At 41.1% G+C, this 22,359-nt stretch overlaps 1 protein-coding gene across 5 annotated transcripts in view; it reads left to right on the top strand.

Moving 5' to 3' along the window:
- st6gal2 (ST6 beta-galactoside alpha-2,6-sialyltransferase 2) overlaps positions 1–22,359 on the top strand; it is a 93,862-nt gene that overhangs the window by 54,075 nt on the left and 17,428 nt on the right. For 4 of the 5 annotated variants that reach the window (XM_062974324.1, XM_008107068.3, XM_062974325.1 and 1 more), the window contains 3 exons: positions 8,081–8,178; positions 14,780–14,881; positions 16,946–17,120. In XM_062974324.1, coding sequence (XP_062830394.1) covers positions 8,081–8,178; positions 14,780–14,881; positions 16,946–17,120 — 375 coding nt within the window. Of the gene's footprint in view, positions 1–8,080; positions 8,179–14,779; positions 14,882–16,945; positions 17,121–21,180; positions 21,227–22,359 lie in introns of all 5 variants that reach the window. The other variant, XM_016991921.2, reaches the window with a different exon arrangement.

Raw genomic sequence — 22,359 nt, 5'->3', positions numbered from 1 at the left:
TGAATTTTAAAAAATACATAAGCAGGACAAGGTTTGCCCTTGTATGATGATCCTGATCTATCTTGTAAATCACCTAGAGCAGGGGTCCCCAAACTAAGGCCCGGGGGCCGGATGTCATTTACCTGGCCCCCGCCCTCATTTATAATATAATATTTTTATATCAGTTTCAATAATATAATATATTGTATATACATATAATATTGATAAGAATATTATCATTTTATACAATATAATGCTAACAATAATACCATATAATAATATTAATTATATGTTACATATAATATTACAGTATAGTGGTATAGTTCAATATAGTATAATGCTAATATTGTGCTATGCTAATAATATAATATATTGTATGTACATACAGCTGCTCTGAGTTCCCTTCGGGGTGAGAAGGGTGGGATATAAATGTAGTAAATGAATAAATAAATAATTTTGGACTGAAATGACTTGAAGACACAACAACAACAACAACAACCCTAATTAACCTGACTATCTCATTGGCCAGAAGCAGGCCCACACTTCCTATTGAAATCCTGACAGGTTTATGTTGGTTAAAATTATTTTCATTTTTAAATATTGTATTGTTCTTTCATTGTTATTGTTGTTTTGCACTACAAATAAGATATGTGCAGTGTGCATAGGAATTTGTTTGGTTTTTCCCCCCAAATGATAATTTGGCCCCTCAACAGTTTGAAGGATTGTGGACCGGCCCTCTGCTTTAAAAGTTTGAGGACCCCTGGCCTAGAGCATCGTGGATGGAGGGCGATTAATAAGTAATTAAATGATGATGATGATGATGATGATCTAGACCAGCTTCATTCACACATACAAAGGCCATAATCCTGCTCAGTCATGGAAACCCACTGAGTGACTCTTTCAGCCTCAAAGCAATAGCACCCCCTCCCAACTAAAAAGAACCCGCACAATTCCTGCTAATAAAACCTCGAGATAGTGTTGCCATAAGTCAGAATCAACTCAAACTTATATAACCACCAATCCCAGAGTAGTTTAGCTCTTGTATGTTTCCCATCAGCAAAATAGTCATTAAACAGCATTTTGTAGAAACATACAGAGAATAAAAGATGCATTCCACTAACCCTTCCCAACCCATCTTTTTTAGTACAGGCTAATCTGGAGTATACTGCATATTGTTGATTGAGAGGTATGGAACTGGAATGTCTAGCCTTGATTAATTCAGAATTAAGAACACAGTGGAAAATGTACAAATATCCCAGGCCAGTTCTTCTGTCTTCTGCCCTATCTCACAAGCTGTAATCTGTCCCAGTCCATCCTCTTATCACAGTTTCATGAATCCACAGTGGGCTTCCTCTTTCTTTATGGAGAAGCTTGAATCAGTGGCTAAGAAGACTCTGGAGAAAGAGATAGCTTCCTGCAACAGATGTTCAGAAATGGCTGCCTTTTCACATTTGCCATAAGCTAATTGGGTATAAATGTGAAGTCATCACGTCTGTCTTAGAACAATTCCGAAGCCAATATGAGATTGTGCACTGATGCATTCAGTCCATGGCAGACTGCCTGCTAGTCTTTTTGGCCAAGCCTTGTTTTTCATTTGTAGGGGGGAAAATACAATTGAGTTGGAATCCTGTTGGTGCTGTACTCTGGCAGAATGTATTTCTCTTTCACATTACCACTGCACAACCCTCAGAATAGTACAACCCCTAGTATAGCTCACCAACAGGATTTTAGCCGTAATATTGCATGATGGAATGCTATATTCTAACATTCCTGATTTTTCACTTATTTTTAACCAGTCTTAAAGGAAAGAGTTCATCTGAAGTGTTTCACTCCTTTTGTCTTTAGGGAATTTTCTCAAATTTTTCCCCTTAAGACTATTCTGGTCAACTTAGATAAATATACAACCAGTCTTTGACCCTTTCAGAGGCTCCCCCCCCCCCAAATGCAATCTAATCTGTACTGCAAGATCCTGTGCAGATTTACTCAGTTGTAAGTCTCCCAAGGCAATTGATAGAGCCTATTCTAAATTGTGTGCATAAGATTATAGATATGGGAGATAGACTCAACAGAAAGGAAGTAACAGAACCAGAATGCAAAGCAAACCACATTTGGATTTGAAGGAATATTCATGGCCAAAGCATTTGGGTTTTCCAAAACACATAGGAACCCAGCCAAAAAGAATAACACAGCGGTGAGAATTTTCTGTACTGTTATCACACAGTATTCACACATGCTAAAATTGTTTTGAAAAAAATCTGAAATACATATATTGCTTGCATGAATAATATGGCTCTTTTTATTTGAAAGATTGTTATTTATACACACACAAAATCATATGGCTATCTGGAAACAGGATTTTTAACGCTCTGATTTTACATTATGTTACAAGAAAAGCAGTTTACTAGACTCAGTCTGTATCTACACTTACCTGAATAAGCCACTCTGGAGATGATCTGATGCAGCTAGGGAGCATCCTTGGAGCCCTTTGGCTGTCCATATGGCCAGCCATGACTGACAGCAAGCAGCTCCCTGCCAGAGGCTTCCTGGTGACATCACATTTCAGGGTCATATGGCTGCACATTCTTATGTGATATTACCAGAAGCAACAACACCACCAGGAAGCTACTTGCTGCCAACAGTGCAGTAGTGGGTCTATTTATGATGCTGACAGTGAATCAGGCCAGATCCAGACTGATCAAGCTGTCCACATCTCCAAAACTCTGGGATACTCCAGAGCTTTCTGGATGCTTCAGAATCAGCGCCCTTCCATACACCCATATAACCCAGAATATCAAGGCAGAAAATCCCACAATATCTGGTTTGAACTGGATTATCTGAGTTCACACTGCCATATATCCCAGTTCAAAGCAGATAATGTGGGATCTTATTCAGCTGTGTGGAAGGAACCCCAATCCCATGTTCTCTTGACCCACTTTAATGATGGGTGCAATGCTTCTGGCATGAATCCAGACGTGTGTCATTTGAGTTCCTTGCAGCACCTAAGCAGAGAGTTTATTTTAGCCATGTAGACATGGTCTCAGGCACTAAACCCACAGGCATGAGGATGGCTGTTGATGACACAATGTCTTAGAAGTCACAGAGTTTCCATAAATTGAACCTGACTTGATTAACAACAAACATGTAGAAACAGTTCCTTTGATTCAACAAACCAAAATTTATAACATATTTTTAAGATTCCTTAAATACTATTTCTTTGTATGTTAGTCAGAAAAAATTCATGTGGTCTTCCTTTTCTCCAGATATGGTTTTTAGGATTGTATTTTTATAGAGCATGGTCTTCCAAAGCTTTAGATTTATGCTTAAGAATTTCAGATTCAAAACACCTGAAATATTTTTAATGTGGGTATTTGCATGCAATTTGTAAGCAACCAGCAAATAGTGCTTCAATTATTTTATAATACATGCATTCAGAATACTAATCAAATTAAATCAATTTAATTGCACGTGTATGAAGAAATGAAAAATATGATTGCCAATCTTGTTCCCAATCTTAAGTATTACCTTAAATATACATGTAAGAGGAGGGTGGGCTGAGAAAAGCCATTATAAACAGTAAGCTCATGAAGAACGAAATGCAGAAAATAATTGGAATGACCATGGCATTATTAACTGTGGTGACTACTATTTTTAAATTTATTAAATTTTACATTTAGTTCCCCTGTGACATCACTGTTCTCCCATATATTATAACCATTAAAATCTGAATAAGTAGACTTTACTCCATAAAACCTCCTGCTGTAATAAATTGGGGGGTCTTTAAAGTGCCAAATGGACTTTTGTCTTTGTTTCAATATGGTAATACCTGTACCACTCACTTCTGGAGTGTTTTTTTTTAAGCTAGGGTTTTTTTTTTTTGCTCTAAATTGGCTCCCTTTTGGAACAGATTGTATTTATAATTTTTTTGTCCCTTGTGGGATTACTTAATATTTGACACACATAGGCAATAGCTGCTTTAACAGTTTGGGGGATTCAAAAAGTAAACAGCCTTGAAAGTAAATGGACTGCTCCTTTTATTTTCCTGAGCTTGTCAAGGAAGATACACACCATGTAGCATGTTTACTTAGAAGGAAATCCCCATGCTGAGTGTAAAAGAGCTTATTCACAGACAAGCGTATGTGGGTTTATTTTTATCTGTTTTCCTCCATGTGTATGAACAGAGTTTAGAAAACATTTTAATTACAACCTGAATCTCCCAGCCAACCTGCTTCTCTCTATGACAGAATACATACACAGCACACACCATCCTGTTTAATTTAAAGATCCATTTAGCAGTTCCCTCACCCATAGCACTTGATACTACAAAAAACAGCAGAACTATCCCAAAGCCTTGAGAGAGTGCAATCTTGCCTGTTCACAGTGACATAGAGATCTGTGAAGTGTCTGAAATGTACAGTGCTGCCTGTGATCTCATGACAAACACAGAGATAGTGTGTGTAGAGGCAAAGTAGGACCATGGGAAGCAGGAATCCATCTGGAAGACTTTCTCCTTTGAGGATACAACCTGGAAAGTGTATGCTTAGTAGCCTTTCTGAATACATATCTCACCTAGCATGTATCCATTGTTTAAAGCATGTTTCTCATATATTTGTTTCAACTATTCCAAGCTATAATTTCTGCTAAAATGTTCGCTTCTGATTGCTTCTTTTAAGGGCTCTTCCAGACAGACTGAAATTGCAAAAGGAACTGGGATTTAAAATTCCAATTCCTTTAGAGATTTTGGCTACACACAGGGCCCAAATCCCAGGTTTGCCCCAGGGGGACATGGCTACCAGCATCTAGTCAGCCCCTAGTCCCCAATTTCCCCAGTAAACTTACCAGAGTGGCCTGGCTGTGGCCTCAGGCCCACACCCCCACCCCTGGAGAAAGTTTCTGGATTTAAAAAAACACCTGAAACAATCCGGACTTTACTGCAAATAATGTGTCAGGAGCTTTGGAGAGAAGAGGGGGAAAATCTCAAAATGTTGTGTCAGATATGTTGGGGCCTGAATACACAGCTATACCCCTTTGATAAGCTTGGAGGGGAAATGGGGAGTTGGGAGGGGAGAGGTACCCAAAGAACTGGAGTGGCAATGGGAATCACAGACCTCTGAGATCACGAAATGCGGTCCTGAATGTCACTCCCCACAGGCCCAACACCTGAAAAGATCTGTAAGGTCTGGATCTTTTCAGCTGTTTTTTTTTAATCCAAAGTAAATTGGGAAAACCCAATTTACTCTGGATTAATCTGGAGTAACCTCAGGCTAATTTGAAACCCATCACGAGTGTTGGGTCTGTCTGGAATGCACCTAAGAGAATTGTGAAACACAACAGCTATGTCTTCCACTTCTGCATCCACTCTCCATTCCTTCAACTGCACTTCACAGACTGCTGCTCTTTTCCTTCCTTTACTAGCCCAGAAAGCAAAAAAAAGTCATTTGAGGCTTCCTGTTTTGTCACCACTACATCCTTTTTCTCCTTTAGTCATAGAGAATGAATGGGGGCTGGTAGATGAAAAAGATTCTATCAGTGCCTACATATATGTTTCCTTTAATGCTACTAAAACCCATATTCTTTTAAAAATGTCCACTTCTAACTACAGTAGAGTCTCACTTATCCAACATAAACGGGCCACAGAATGTTGGATAAGTGAATACGTTGGATAATAAGGAGGAATTAAGGAAAAGCCTATTAAACATCAAATCAGGTTATGATTTTACAAATTAAGCACCAAAACATCATGTTATACAACAAATTTGACAGAAAAAGTAGTTCAATACGCAGTAATACTATGTAGTAATTACTGTATTTACGTATTTAGCACCAAAATATCACAATGTATTGAAAACATTGACTACAAAAATGCATTGGATAATCCAGAATATTGGATAAGCGAGTGTGGGATAAGTGAGACTCTACTGTATTTCCACTTTATGCTATATATAAAACCATTTTGATGTGTTTTTCCCACGAAGTAACTTTTAAAGTTACATTTGAACAATGACCTGTAGCTATGATGGCAACTAATTTTGAGGTAATTAGGTTTCTAACTGTTTACTAATTACTTTTTCTGAATTTCTTTCTAAGCACTGATAAAACATTTTATTTTTTCATTAACTGAGGCCAATTCTATTCAGTGCAAATATGCCTTGAAGCAGCCCTGGATCTGGAGTGTTGCTCCATAGTGCAGTATTCATCTCATCTCCTTTGTGTCACCACCACCTCTCCTAGCCAGCCATGGAGCTCTGTACAACCTCCTGGCTGTTGTGGACAACTCTTTTGACATCAAAATGTGGCACTTGCAATCAATATGATGGAGAGGGTAATCCCCCATCTTCTTGGTTGTGTAGACACTCTGTTCTGAGATGGAAAGGCTCCTGCATGAACAGGAGGAGAAAAGAGGATTATACCCCTCCCTCATTAGATTACCAGTACTTTATTCTGATGTCTGCAGAAACTCCAGTGATGGCTAGGAGGTCAAAGGGAGTCTAGTAGTGGTCGTGATGGTAACACAGGCATAATCCATCCCCATTCCCTGTGCTGATAAGCATAAGGAAAGGATGATGATACCAGTGTCCAGTTTGAAGAGTGGATCGGGCCTAATAGGACCGAATCTAGCTATTCAGACTGCCCGAAAGCCATGGGATACTCCAGAGTTTCCAGCAAACTCTGAAGTATATCCCTAACTTTGCCCAAAGGGATGCAACATTTGTTTAAACTTAAGAAAAAATCCTAGGACACACATTCGGAAATAGCTCATACATGAAAACAGCTTGCTTTCCATTCATGGTGAGTGGAGAAGAACACGTTGGCACTCACCTCCTCCAGTTGGACTTCCTTTAGGAGTTATTGAAGATGATGTTATCACCAAAGTTATCAACAAACCTGATTCTGGGGAGACCAAGCATGATGAAATATACTTTTCAAATGAAATTGACTATTTGATGCCTGGGGGAAAAAACATGGCTAACTATTGTGCAGAATTCAAGAAAAACTTGGATGCTTAACAGTAAACCTTTGGTGCCCTCTTCTGTTTGTCAGCTATAAATGCTACACAGTTATGAATGTTAAGACATACAATGATTTTACAAAAAAAATTATCACCGTTTTGATTTTTACTTCATTGTTACATTGAGTTCTAGGCAGTATACCTTTTCTTCTGTTATGAGGATCCACAGATAATGAAGACAGAAGACAGCTTGGCATTTTTACAATGAAGTGCTAAGGCATGGTGTTCTCATAACACAGGAACATATAGTCATTTTACAGCATCATTTCTAAAACGTTCTTATCATTAATGTGAAAATGAATATAATCCTAAAATTAAAATTGATAAAAAAGATATTGAAACAAAAATACTGAAAAATATTATAGATTTAACATTAAATAGACATTTTAAAGTTTTTTGTGCTAAATGTATTCATTCTGGCTAACAATTTTTATGAGTAGTTTCAAATAAGAAAACAACAAATTAGAAAAGAGTATGGAATGGAGAAACAAATGAACTGCAGTTAGATGTTGCCATTTATTATCTTTGCATGCATGGAAATATTATGCATAATAGAAGAACAGTGTATCGTTCTGTGAACCGCTAATATTTCTGTATTAATTTTGAAAGCTTATAACCAACTTCTGGGTTGTTGTGTGTTTTCCAGGCTTTATTATCATGTTCCAGAAGTATTCTCTCCTGACGTTTCACCCACATCTATGGCAGGCATCCTCAGAGGTTGTGAGGTATATAGATGTGGGCGAAACAGCTCAGAAAACACACAACCCTGTGATTCCAGCCATGAAAGCCTTCGACAATAAACTTAACCAATTTCCTTTACATCAATATCTGAATGTTCCTTGGGTTGAACAGTACAGCAGCACATAACAGATAGATGAGTCCCTCCGGGTGAGAAGGGCGGGATAGAAATATTTGAAATAAATAAAATAAATAAATAAATAGATGATATTTGCATTTTCTTAAACGGTAGGGTAATTTTTTTTTAGCAAAGCAAGTTCTAAATATACTTATCATATAAAATAATCTATTGGACACGGTAACAAGTAGGCATGTATACAACAAACACATCTAAATATAGTTCTTCTCTGGCTTTAGATTCCCATGAGGCAGTTCTACGATTCAATTCAGCTCCAACCCGAGGTTATGAAAAAGATGTTGGAAATAAAACCACCATGCGTATTATTAATTCCCAGGTAAGTGTCTTTAATGCAGAGGTGGGATACAGATGTTGCTAGATTGCATCACTCATCATCCCCACCACAGACTATGATGACTGGGTGAATTCCAATATGTGAATGACACAAGTGACCCAAGCTGCTTAAATGTTGTTTTATTTTATGTCATCGGTACTTCTTAAGCTACCTGATGCACAGACCTGTAATTTTTTTCCCATTGTGCCAGAGATTGATGCCATAGTTGTACCCACTAGCTACAGTTGTTTCTTTCTTTCAAGGAAACTCACCAGGGACTGGCAGACAATGACTTAGTGATCGTCACTTTAAGTAGAATTGATGTACTACTTCTTGGATATTATTTTGTTGCCTTTGTTGAAATTGTTGTTACAAAGGGCCCTTCTACTCTAAACTAAGACGCGAGTGGACATGGCTTAAAATAACCCACTTACACTCAAGTTCTAGTCCCCACCCCCAACACAAAACCCAGATTTTCCCTGTAAGGGTGGCTACATGCCGTCCCAATTGAAATCGGAATAGCATGAAGCCACCCTGAAGCTTCAAATTTTCCCCCTAAAACTTACTGAAAAGGGTCCTTGGCAGCCATTAAGCCTTTCCTCGCATCCTCCTGAGTGGAGGAAATTCGCCTAAGGAGATGGGAGGGGTGAGATCATTTTCTCCACTCAGGAGGATGCAAAGAGAGGCTTAATGGCTTCCAGGGACCCTTTTCAATAAGTTTTAGGGGAGAAATTTGTAGCTTGGGGGGAGGGGGAGCCCACAAGTGTGAGATGGCTGTGTGGCTTGACCCCCAGGAAATGCATGACGCATCCCAAGAGTCAGTCCACACATGCCTATTACCTTATTAGACCTGGATATTCCATTCAGATCCAGATCTAATGAGATATTTAATTAATGTGGAGTAAACCAGGGAAACCTGGTTCACTCAGCATTATTTCACTTTTACTGGAGGTACCATTTAAACGCCTCCGGTAAAAGCGAGACAGATCTCTGTCTGGAAGGACCCTTAGTTTTGTGTATTGGAATATATACTTAACACAGCAGCAACATTTAACAGATAATCAAAACAATATCTATTGGTCATCTTCTATTAAGAATTTATTTTTTAAACAAAGATGGTGGCTAACTCCTGGAATCTCTGTAAACATTCGACATCCAGTGCAGCTATTTTATTAAATCTGGAACCCAACTGGTGAACTACCATGCTTTGGCATAATTCTTCTAGCCTTGGCAGTGGCAGCAGGACAAGGTTCAGCAACAATGAGCCTTCCTCACCAGCTATGCCTCCCAGCGTGTTAAAAATCATTACAAATATCTAAAAGAAAATTAAAAGAAGCATGGAGATAAAAACCATCCCTGATGAATGTACTCTATTAGTGCATAATATTAATATTGCATTAAAGGTTTCTTGAAATAAGAGCTGCTCTTCTTTTTAGTTGTGTAAGAATCTCTGCCTATTTTTTTCCATGTTATCTCTGCTTCTGGAACCAAATTTTCTGTTAAAGAAGTAATGCCCAGGGACACATATATCTCATTAACTAAAGTATACTTGTATGTATCCCATTCTGTATAAGATGTGAATTCTTTTGTTATTTCCCCTGGAATGGTTAAAGAACCCTTCTCTGCCATTTTCTCTCTTGTAAAACAAGATGACTGGATTGCAGTTGGAGGTGAACAAACAGCATCTGCCTTCTTTTGCAGCTTTAACTTCTGGCTATGAATGTGGTGATGTCATTTTGTTATTATAGCTATGCTATCAGGATATCCATGTTGGCCATAAAACAAAAACATAATCTAAAATTCACCTGTTTTTGGACAGCTAAAAGTACAAATACATCATATTAGCCTTTCTCTTTCGGAAAGACAGGAGGGAGGGAGCCTGTCTAATTTCGTTTGGGAGGGCATTCCATAGGCGAGGGGCCACCACTGAAAAGGCCCCGTCCCTCGTCCCCGCCAGCCACACCTGTGAGGCTGGTGGGACCGAGAGCAGGGCCTCCCCGGAGGATCTTAGATTTTGTGATGTGTCATAGCGGGAAACACGTTCGGACAGGTAAGCTGGGCCGGAATCATTTAGCACTTTGAATTGTGCTCGGTAGCTGATCGGCAGCCAGTGTGTGCTTTCTTGTGAGCCTTCATGTTGATTCAGATTTAGGGCAACCCTAACTCTAAAATTTAGGCCAAAGACTGGAGATATTATCTTGGAAGGCTACATCTGGCCTGCAGGCTTTAGTTTGGGAACCCCCGGTTTAGAGAAACAAACAAAAGGCTTTATTATAGGAACTCCATTCTAAGATAGAAAAGTTACTCAGGTTATTAATCTGAACTAGCTTCATGCTAGGAAAGAACAGTAATAGGAATTATGGGATGAGACAAGAAGGAGAAACATTGCTAAGTATATTAGGGGTCAAGTGAGGTAGGCATTAAGGCACATGGGTCACTTAAACTAACCCTAATGCACCGACTGATTCTTTCGTGCTCAGCATTGTTGGACTTACAAAGTTCATTGTATCAAAAGTGATCTAATGTCACCACCAACTGCCATTTTGAACAATTTTAGGCCGTCCCTCCTTTTTTTAAGCAGGTTTGCAGTGGTCAAGTATAGTACCACCAATTTTGTGACCAGTTTTGGATGTTTGCTGCAAATTGGATGAGAACAGAATTGCCCCAAAAGACACAAAAATTAAAATGTGGGTGTCTGAGTATTTTGGGGGATTCAGAGGCCACACTTTGATGGCTGTGTGTGTCCTGCAGACTGCACCTTGCCAAAGTGATTTAAATATGTTGTTGTGCCGAAAATAATGGACAGCATACAAAATAATACAGTACATCGTTGATTGGTATCTAAGGGGAACTGAAATGAAGATTTAATTCAGTTATATTGAAGAAGGGAAATCAACATGGACAAGAGTAATGTTGTAGTAGAGCCTGTGAGTAACGTTACAAACAGTAGTATGGATGCCAGAAGGGGGAAAAGGGTTACTCGGGAGCAGGAATCTCATGATGAGCAGCAGAGAAAGAGAATTCGGGACATACCTACAGAACCTACAGATGAAGAGTCATTTGAGGGATTCTCTGGGGATGATGGGTCAATGAGTGAAGGAGAAGAAGGAGACACCATGGATTGGACTAAGATAAGAGAAGTGCAAGCTATTTGTGAGGCACCAGCAACTAGTGATACTTTTATGGGGTTCTCTGGGAGTGAAGACTGGCAATCAGGGGATCCAACTGATTCTTGAGATCTAAGTCTTGACAAGAGATGGAGGAACTGGAGGGAGAGTCAAAGGAATTCACATGAAGAGCTGGGAGCAGCTGTGGGGGATGGTGATGGGGCGGTGGTCAGTTCATCCTCTGATGATGGTTTGTAGATAAAAGTGGGTTCAGGGGTGAGGGGTCTTCACAGAAGGCAAGGTGTTGATGTGCGTTCGTGTGCTGGGTATTGGGAAAGTTTCTTGTAGTCTTGCTGCTGCCTGTTTCATGTTCGGTGTTGGACTCGGATATGCAGTTTGGACCTGAACCAGTTTAGCTGGAGATGCTGCTTCTGCAGACACTGGAGCAATGCTGCTTTGGATTCCTCCTGCTTCGGCCTTGGATGCTTCCAGGGCCGGCCGGAGATAAATTTATATGTAAAGCGAGGGGGGAAATTGCGCCCCCCCCCACCGGCGCCGCGGAAGGCGTGGCCATGTGCCGCGGGAGGCACATGGCCACGCCTACCGCGGCGCCGGCGGGCCCCGCCTCCTGCTCCCTGGCCCCGCCTCTCACGTAGCGTGGGAGGCGGGGTCACGGCGAGCAGCGCGGGAGGCGGGGCCAGGGCTGGCCCCGCCTCCCGTGCAGCTCACCCCGACCCTGCCTCTCACCCAGCGTGAGAGGCGGGGCCGGGGCGCACAGGCCGGGAGGCAGGGCTCCGCCCAGACGGGGCCTTGCCTCCCGCCCCGCGCGGCCTGGGCTTTTCCAGGCAGGCCGACTGCACTGGAGGTCCCTGCAGGCCGCGATCGCGGCCTCCAGGGACCTTCGGTGCAGTCGGCCCGCCTGGTAAAGGCCAGACGGGCGAGGCTGAGCTGCGTGGGAGGCAGGGCCAACCCTGGCCCCGCCTCCCACGCAGCTCACCCCGACCCCGCCTCTCACGCAACGTGAGAGGCGGGGCCGGGGCGCACAGGCCGGGAGGCAGGGCTCCGCCCAGACGGGGCCTTGCCTCCCGCCCTGCGCGGCCTGGGCTTTTCCAGGCAGGCCGACTGCACCGGAGGTCCCTGCAGGCCGCGATCGCGGCCTGCAGGGACCTTCGGTGCAGTCGGCCCGCCTGGTAAAGGCCAGACGGGCGAGGCTGAGCTGCGTGGGAGGCAGGGCCAACCCTGGCCCCGCCTCCCACGCAGCTCACCCCGACCCCGCCTCTCACGCAACGTGAGAGGCGGGGCCGGGGCGCACAGGCCGGGAGGCAGGGCTCCGCCCAGACGGGGCCTTGCCTCCCGCCCTGCGCGGCCTGGGCTTTTCCAGGCAGGCCGACTGCACCGGAGGTCCCTGCAGGCCGCGATCGCGGCCTGCAGGGACCTTCGGTGCAGTCGGCCCGCCTGGTAAAGGCCAGACGGGCGAGGCTGAGCTGCGTGGGAGGCAGGGCCAACCCTGGCCCCGCCTCCCACGCAGCTCACCCCGACCCCGCCTCTCACGCAACGTGAGAGGCGGGGCCGGGGCGCACAGGCCGGGAGGCAGGGCTCCGCCCAGACGGGGCCTTGCCTCCCGCCCCGCGCGGCCTGGGCTTTTCCAGGCAGGCCGACTGCACTGGAGGTCCCTGCAGGCCGCGATCGCGGCCTGCAGGGACCTTCGGTGCAGTCTGCCCGCCTGGAAAAGGCCAGACGGGCAAGGCTGAGCTGCGCGGGAGGCGGGGCCAACCCTGGCCCCGCCTCCCACGCAGCTCACCCCGACCCCGCCTCTCACACAACGTGAGAGGCGGGGCCAGGGCGCACAGGCCGGCCATCCAGGGCCATCCCAGCCGGCCATGAGCTCGCTCGTCACCGAACAGGCCTTCCTGTTCGCCGGCGAGTGAGCTCATGGTCCCCGCTGGGAGGGGGGAAGCCTGACGGCGCCCCCCGGGCCCTGCGCCCGAGGCGGCCGCTGACGCGGCCGCCTAGTAACAACCGGCCCTGGATGCTTCTCTACTTGCAACTCCCTCTGTTAACCATTTGTGTACTGTGCCTTTTTGTTTTGCCTTAGAGCACTTTGTTTGACTTGTTGCTTTTTGCATCTAGTTGATCTGGAATGCATTTCTGTTTACCCTTTTGAACCAGGTCTGGTTTGGGTTTTTGAGTTTTTGACCAGTGGAACTGCATTTAAATGTCCCTGCGTCATTTTCCTTTTGTTTCTATAAACTCTGTTTTGAAGACACTTTTAAGTCTGGCCCTTTAAGGCATCTGTGATTCCAACAAGTAATCTAATTCAATTTAATGTCAATAGATCCAGATTAAGGGCACAGTGTAGGCAAGTCTCAATAATTTAAGTATATTTGCTCAGAAATGAATTCATGGTACATATTTGCTGGTATGTTTTATGTTCGGCTTTAAACTTGCTTGATTTCAAAAGAGAATTTAAAATCTCATGCTTCAACTAAATGTTTAACCAATTTGCTTTCAGTAAGTATTAAAGAGTGTTGGATTTGATTGGCCCAAGATTTAACTATTTTTCAGCTGGTCTTAAAACAATCTTTTTCTAGAAATACAGTTGCCTATCTATGTGTCCCAGTAAATTCTAAGGTACTAATTCAAAACTGTTTGGTGAGTAGATCACAGTATCACAAAATGTTTCAAGATACATATTAGAGAAAAATACTGTGCATCCCCATTACTACTACTACGATGATGGTGATGATGATGATGATTATTATTATTATTAATGTATGACCCTCCTTGCGGATTGAGGGAGGCACAGCATGTTTAAAACAAAGAGATAAAACACCAGACTATCAAAATACATATAATAAGATACCCAAGGATAAAATCTGCAGGACCAACATCTACAGTTTCATTTATTCATAAAGTCTCAAATTTTGGAACCTCTCTCAATAAATTAATACACACTCATCTTTGGAATTGGATGCTTGTTTTAAAAAGGGATTACACTATCATCTGTCTCTTTGTAATAAAGTAGTCTTACAAAAAATATTTCAAAAAATATAGATGTATAGTCTCCCACTTTGGAGGGAGGCATACCCACAGCCTTCATAGGGAAAAGTGGAGGTAAATCCTGATATAATGATGGAGTGATTGAAGTTTTATAGAAAACTTCACCAAGCATGGGACATGCAGCGGTATCACTGTCATATTAGAGGTCCCACAAAGCAGACACTGTGATACCAACTTAATACCAACTTAATATACTGGTGGCTCAATATATTGAGAAGGTGCTTCCATTCCCAGCTGATATAGTGGTAATTTAAATCTTAGCATAGACAGTTTAGAATCCCATGCTTATCTTAGATTTTTATTTTAAAATAAAAGGTATTTTAACCTACTGTGTCTTCCTATGTACATATACACATACACATGAAAAAGGTACACTGATAAATATAGAGATTTGATTCAGAAAGGTTTTAGCAGATGTGTGTTTTTGTATTTTTCAGATTCTTACCAATCCAAACCATCATTTCATTGAGAACTCCTTATATAAAGATGTTATCTTAGTAGCTTGGGATCCTGCTCCCTATTCTGCAAATCTCAATGTGGTAAGTCACCAGCTAGGATACAGTTCAGCATCTGTAAGTAATCTTGCTACCTGATGGAAGAAATCATAGCTAGGAAAGCTATTGTTACTAAGGAATATCTTACATTATAGTTTCTTGACATCAGTAGTTACTATTATAGTTGGGATTTTTTTAAAAAACAAACAAACAATCATATATCCCTAATATTCTCATTTCTTGAGTCAAAACTAACTAAAATAGTTAACTTTAGTTCCTTAAGAGAAATATTATGAATGCCATATGTCACTGCCCTGTGCCCAAAACACATTTTCCTATTACCAACAACAGAACAATAGCTGGCACTGGTATCAAATGATACTCTTCCTTTACTATTTAGTGAGCCCATATGTCATTTTCCTTCTTTCTGTGTAGCCATGCAACACGTTTTCTCGTAATTATAGCTTAAAACCATGAACTTCTACAGAGAAGAGGCACAATTTTTATGCTCCTTTGACTTGGGACTGCTCTCCCTGGTTTAGACAAGCCAGTGTTAATGCAGGAATTATTTGCCTGCCTCATGTAAATTTTTCATCCAGTGGTGAACTTTCTGTGATTCCATGACTCTGCTGAATTTATTAATGTTCACCTGTTGGCACTAGAGGGAGCCATGGATCCTGTAAGAGTAGCTTCACATTTTGCTTTGGCCAGTTCAATACATTGAATCCTGGAGATTAAGCCTTCTAACAATTGTGATAACAAAGACAAAATTGGGTTAATGCTGGCCAAACACAAATTAATATATTTTTCTAGCAACCAGACTCCTTCCTTCTTTTCTTCCTTCCTTCCTTCCTTCCTTCCTTCCTTCCTTCCTTCCTTCCTTCCTTCCTTCCTTCCTTCCTTCCTGATTGTCCCATCTTTTTACCCTCACTGCTACTAAAGTGACCTCCCTGGTGCAAATGCTTCTCCAACTGCAATTCTGTATTCATAGTCCTCTATTGCCCAACTGAAACAATAGTAAACTGTGAAAAATTATTCTTCTACAATTGGAGGACTTGTAAATTTGCTCTCCTTCTGTTTTTTTTTAAATCCTTTGCTATACTACCTGGCCAGGTAGTTATTTTCTGCACCATTAGCTATGAGAAAAGTTAATTCCATATTTTAATGGAAATCAGTATATAAATTGAAACATAGATATTTTGATATGCCAGTTTTTTTAGTATGCAGTCTTCAGTCAGAACAATCATACAAAAATGCACTATCAGAGAAACTTCACAAAAAGTCATATACAAAAATGTGGCTTGTTGTTAGAAACAAGGACTGGTGATAAAGCTTCAGTTGAGACACCTTTCCTCCATGATAACTCTTTCAGGAGTGAATTATGCATATATACGTGTATGTGTGTTTGTGTGTATAGTAAAATGACATATAAAACAAATGTATAATTAATACTGTATGAATAACTGAAATAAATTAAATGTTATATACACAATTCTGTAATTAAATGTATATATTATATTAATACTTTAGTTCATCAATTCTAAGATCAAGTTTTTCCTATATGAATACCTCTAAAAATGGGATACGTATTTGAATTGCTAGTGTTTCTTTTATGTATATAAATAAACCTTTTTTCTGTTGGTGGGACTGAAATTAGTGTGCATTTTACAATTGGTGATGTCTTAGAATTGAAGAAATACAGTCTATAACTAATAAATGTAATTAAATATAAATGTTAAGATCTATATTCATTTTGCTAACTTTGTACAATTGAAAATATATGGAATTGAAATCAAACAACATTAAAGCTAAAATAGTGAAACTGAGGGAAAGAGAGACTGACATTTTCAGCAATCTCATACAGGGGGCAGTGTTGTTTTGATCCTGAAAGTTACCTTTTTGTCTTCCAAATTTGGTTAACATGAAGAAATTCAAATCGGTTTGAGAGATCTACTTATTGAGATTCCTAATGGAGAGAATAGGTTTCAAGTAATAGAAATCCAGATTTACTTGCCATGATTTTTGTATGAAGACAGAGCTGCCAATATGTCATGATTTAGTATGCATTTAGCACTTCAATAAAATATATGTTTTTATTTCCTCTACTAGTGGTTTAAGAAACCAGACTACAATTTGTTTACTCCATACGTACAACATCGCAGAAAGAATCCAAACCAACCATTTTACATTCTCCATCCAAAATTTATATGGCAGCTCTGGGATATCATTCAAGAAAATACCAAGGAAGAGATACAACCCAACCCTCCTTCATCAGGTTTCATCGGTAGGTGGATCCACTGGTAGATGCCTTTATTACTAAAATATTCTCCATTGTACAATGTTCTTTTCTCCAGCCCCATGATGTAAAGTAAGTACTGCATGCGTTATCCAGACTTACACATTTTTAGTCAGGCTTTTTCAGGGACTCAATTATCAATGCCAGAATTTCAAATCAGCTCGAACATTGTTGTAGTTGCTGTTGTTGTTGGTTCTTACCTGCAGAGCCGGCCCTGGGTATTTTTCAAGTGTAGGTGAACAGAATTTTGGCGCCCCCCCCCCCCAAAACCAATCACTGAAAAATAAAAGCATTGGATAAGCGAAAATGTTGGATAATAAGGAGGGATTAAGGAAAAGCCTATTAAACACCAAATTAGATTAAGATTTTACAAATTAAGCTCCAAAACATCATGTTTTACAACAAATCAACAGAAAAAGCAGTTCAATACATGGTAATGTTATGTAGGAATTACTATATTTGCGAATTTAGCACCAAACATTGAACAGGGATATAGGGCAGTGTGGACTTAGATAACCCAGATAGCCCCCGGTATTAAAAAAAAAACTCTAAAATCAGGATGATAAATAAAGAACAACCCTCTAAAAACAGGAGAAATCCAGACAGTAAACAATCAGGGACAGCTAACACCTCCCAAAAAAAGATTCTCCCAGGCAAGAAGAAGCCAGACCTTGAAGCCACAGGGCCATTAAATGCTAATCAAGGTGATTAATTAGAGTTCTTTCTCCCACCCTGGACCTTCTACAGATATACAAACCCCACTTACCTCACAATCTCTGAAGGACCCAAAGGCGGGCCCAGCGCGGGCACCGAGAGCACTGAAGACCTTCCTGGTGAGGCCTTCCTGGTGAGGCCTCACCAGGAAGGCGTTCGGTGGTTTGGGGAGCAGAGAGGTGCCGCTTCTCTGCTCCCCAAAGCCCCGAACTCCTTCCTGGCAAGAATGAAAGCGTTCGCATCTTCTCTTCTCCCCAAACCGCCGAATGCCAGGAAGGCCTCGCCAGGAAGGCATTCAGCGGCTTCTCTGCTCTGCAAAGTCCCGAACGCCTTCCTGGCGCCACTTCTCTGCTCCCCAAAGCGGCAACCTCGGCTCCTTCCTTGCGGAGGGAGGTGCGGCGGTGGAGGCAGGCTGCAGGAGACAGGAGTTGCCTCGATGGCGACCCCAACAAGATGGCGCCACAGGCAACTGCCTAGTTGGCCTGGTGGTTGAACCACCTCTGCTTACCTGCCTCTCCTCATGGCTCAAAGCGGATTACAGAACAATTAAAACACATAAACATTGTAAAAATACTGCAAATACACATATTAAAACGCATCTCTACAAACAACACAAAACTGTGTTCAAAACCACAAAAAAGCAAGGGTTAGTAAATTGTACTAACAGGATGCTAGCCATAATCTCTTATCTCAATAAACTGAATGCTGCTAATATGCTGAGTACTTTCTCAGTAAAGGCGGAAGAACTCATGGATTAAACCTCATTTTCCTGACAAACAGCTGAATAGCAGTATTTTGAATATCTAACTTAGGTATTGTTGTCAGGAAGGAGAGATAAACATGCCGGGCTGTGGCGCAGCTGGCTAGTAACCAGCTGTAATAAATCACTACTGACTGAGAGGTCATGAGTTCGAAGCCCGGGTCGGGTTAAGCCCCCGACCATTAAATAGCCCGGCTTGCTGTTGACCTATGCAGCCCCGAAAGACAGTTGCATCTATCAAGTAGGAAAATTTAAGTACGCTTTATGCGGGAGGCTAATTTAACTAATTTACAACATCATAAAACTGCCAGCAGAACACGAGGAAAAGAATGAGGAAGTGCAGCCACTAGTGGACAGTGAAGCAACAGTTCCCCCTGTGGCCGGAATCGTGAAGCTGGAAAAAAAATGTTAAATGCCTCTGTGTCTGTCTATATATATTGTTTGTCTGTTGGCATTGAATGTTTGCCATATATGTGTTCATTGTAATCCACCCTGAGTCCCCTTCGGGGTGAGAAGGGTGGAATATAAATACTGTAAATAAATAAACATGCAGCAGTTATTCTTTCTGGATTTACCATACATAGGCAAGTACAAGTAATACACAGTGCTTCACTCCCTTCTCAGCTTTCTTTCTGGAAGAATCCTTTCTTGGGAGGTGTTAGCTGGCCCTGATTGTTTCCTTTGTGGAATTTCCAATTTCCCTGCTTTCAGAGTGTTGCTCTTTATTTACTGTCCTGGTTTTAGAGATTATATTGTTCTGCATTATTCTATCCCAGTAATTATTGCATATTAAAGTAGAATCTCACTTATCTAACATTTGCTTATACAATGTTCTAGATTATCCAATGCAGTCTGCCTTTTCATAATCAATGTTTTTGTAGTCAGTGTTTTAAATTCATTGTGATATTTTAGTGGTAAATTTGTAAATACAGTACAGTAGAGTCTCACTTATCCAACATAAACGGGCCAGCAGAATGTTGGATAAGTGAATATGTTGGAAAATAAGGAGGCATTAAGGAAAAGCCTATTAAACATCAAATTAGGTTATGATTTTACAAATGAAGCACCAAAACATCATGTTAGACAACAAATTTGGCAGAAAAAGTAGTTCAATACGCAGTAATGCTATGTAGTAATTACTATATTTACGATATATTGAAAACATTGACTACAAAAATGCGTTGGATAATCCAGAATGTTGGATAAGTGAGACTCTACTGTAATTACTACATAGCATTACTGCACCTGAAACTACTTTTTCTGTCAAATTTGTTGTATAATATGATGTTTTGGTGCTTAATTTGTATAACAATTACCTAATTTGATGTTTAATCGGCTTTTCCTGAATCCCTTCTTATTATCCAACATATTCACTTATCCTGCCGGCCTGTTTATGTTGGATAAGTGAGACTCTACTGTATATTGATAATCTTATATTATCTGCTTAGAACTGGATTATATGAGTCCCCTTCTTTCCAGCTGTATAAAATGCACACTGAAGTGGATTATATGGTAGTGTGAAGATAATCCAGTGCAAAGCAGATAATATAAGATTATAAATGGGTTATATAGCTGTGTGGAAGGGCCTTGAGTCTACACTGCCATATAATCCAGTGCAAATTAGATAATCTGTGGAAGAGGCCTGAGGCCTAAATCTGCCTGTCCCCAGGGGCTGAGTTGGTTGCTAGGAGTGGGCAGAGATTAGTCTTCTAACTGGCAGCAGTTGGATAAAAACAATTATTCATTTCCCTCTAATTAGGACTTTATTTTTCTTTTCTTTTTGTTGTATCTTACTGGAGCCGTGGATGATGGGTTGTGTTGTCAAATTTCGAAGTTGGGGGGCCTGTAGTTTTGTTGTTTTGTTGGTCGCCGTGATGCCATCACTCATTTATATATATAGATGTATACATACATAGCGTAATTTTCCACACATGGATATGGAGCTGCCTAACCAAATAGGCCACAGTATATTAAAAGAAAATAGATTAATTTTAGCAAAAATAAAGGGGGGGGGGTTGAAAACATGCTAATAATGTGTGTGTGACTATTTAATGTGAAACGTACAGACATCCAATGTACTTAAAAGTGGAAATTGTGTAGCTGTTTGAGGACTAGGCAGAGAAGGTAAAGTAATGCATGAGTATATGATGCATTCAATCTGCATAAATGTTTATGGGATGGATATTTTAGAATGGTTATCCATCATTCTGTCTTATAGCTGATTTGAGCTAATGCTGACAGAGTAGAAGAATGGCTATTGTGAATGTCATAGAATAATACATTGAAAGATGCTGCTAGATGATTTGCTGAACCAAAATTTCACATTTATGAACTAAATATACCCACTGGCAAAATTCAATATTAATAAAGGAAAATAAATGAAGACTGTCACATGTGACAGACCATTCCTCTCTACAAGAATCTCTTGTCTGCCTGAATATGTCTGTCTTCCTACCTGCTTAAACTGTCTACCCATCTATGAAGAAATACATTGAAATGGATCTCTTTACAAATGTTCCTAAAACTGATCTACTGTACACATTTTTGTGCACATTAATTCTGTTTTGTTAACAGAAATACCCTCATTCATGGAATGCCTCCTAGGGTGTGATTGTCACAGGTATGGTTTAGATTTCAAAAGCTCGACATCCATTTCATTATATAATGTTATAACTATCTTATACTATTTTAACAAATGGAGATAGAGTAATCTGTTTCTCTCTGGTTGAGACTGGAATTCTAATAACCTTACACTCAATGGCAAGAATCCTGTTAAGAGACATACACAAGCATATACACAAGTGTCTTTTACATGTGCAGTTGTCCTTTGTGGGGAATTGTGAGAGTTGCATTCCTTTCCTCCCTCCACAGTGCCCAACTCCTCTTGCCCTGAATCACTGTGAAAAAAAAACCCACAGCCCTTTTATGCCTCACAATGAGCAGGCAGGATCAGAGCTGCACCTAGTAGAATCCCATAGCCAGATGCAAAATGATTACAAGAGCACTGAGATCCATCAGGATATTCTACAACACTTTGTGTCACACCATGGGGATACAGCCACTCTTCTCCAATCTTGCTGGCTTGCAGTGAAGCATGGAATGACTATGCAGGATGGTTTCAGCAGCTTTGCTATCAATCAGTACATTTCCAGGCAGATATTTATTTATTTACAGTATTTATATTCCACCCTTCTCACCCCGAAGGGGACTCAGGGCAGATCACAATGTACACATACATGGCAAACATTCAAGGCCATTAGACATTAGAGACAGAGACGAAGACACAGAGGCAATTTAACATAATCCAGCTTCCAGGCTTCATGAGGGTGTGCTCGATTCTGGCCACAGGGGGAACTGCTGCTTCATCATCCCCTGTGACACCGAGTCCTTGATGGATTGCTTCCTCATTCCTTTCTGCACACTGCTGTACGATTTTTATGGTGTTGTAAATTAGTTAAATTAGCCTCCCCGCATAAGTGGTACCTAAATTTTCCTACTTGATAAATGCAACTATATTTCGGGTTGCTTAGGTCAACAACAAGCTGGGCTATTTTTAATGGTCAGGCGCTCAATCTGACACGGGCTGGCTTCAAACTCATGACCTCTCAGTCATTAGTGATTTATTGCAGCTGGCTACCAACTAGCTTCGCCACAGTCCGGCCTTAGTATATTTACATTAACTAAGAGAGTATTGGATTGAGGCCATTATGTAAAGATACTAAGACTGAAACTATTTGGATGGTGAAAATTGGC

This window comes from Anolis carolinensis, chromosome 3, assembly GCF_035594765.1.
Source record: "Anolis carolinensis isolate JA03-04 chromosome 3, rAnoCar3.1.pri, whole genome shotgun sequence".
NCBI lineage: Eukaryota > Metazoa > Chordata > Lepidosauria > Squamata > Dactyloidae > Anolis > Anolis carolinensis.
This window is presented reverse-complemented; position numbering and strand designations above follow the sequence as displayed.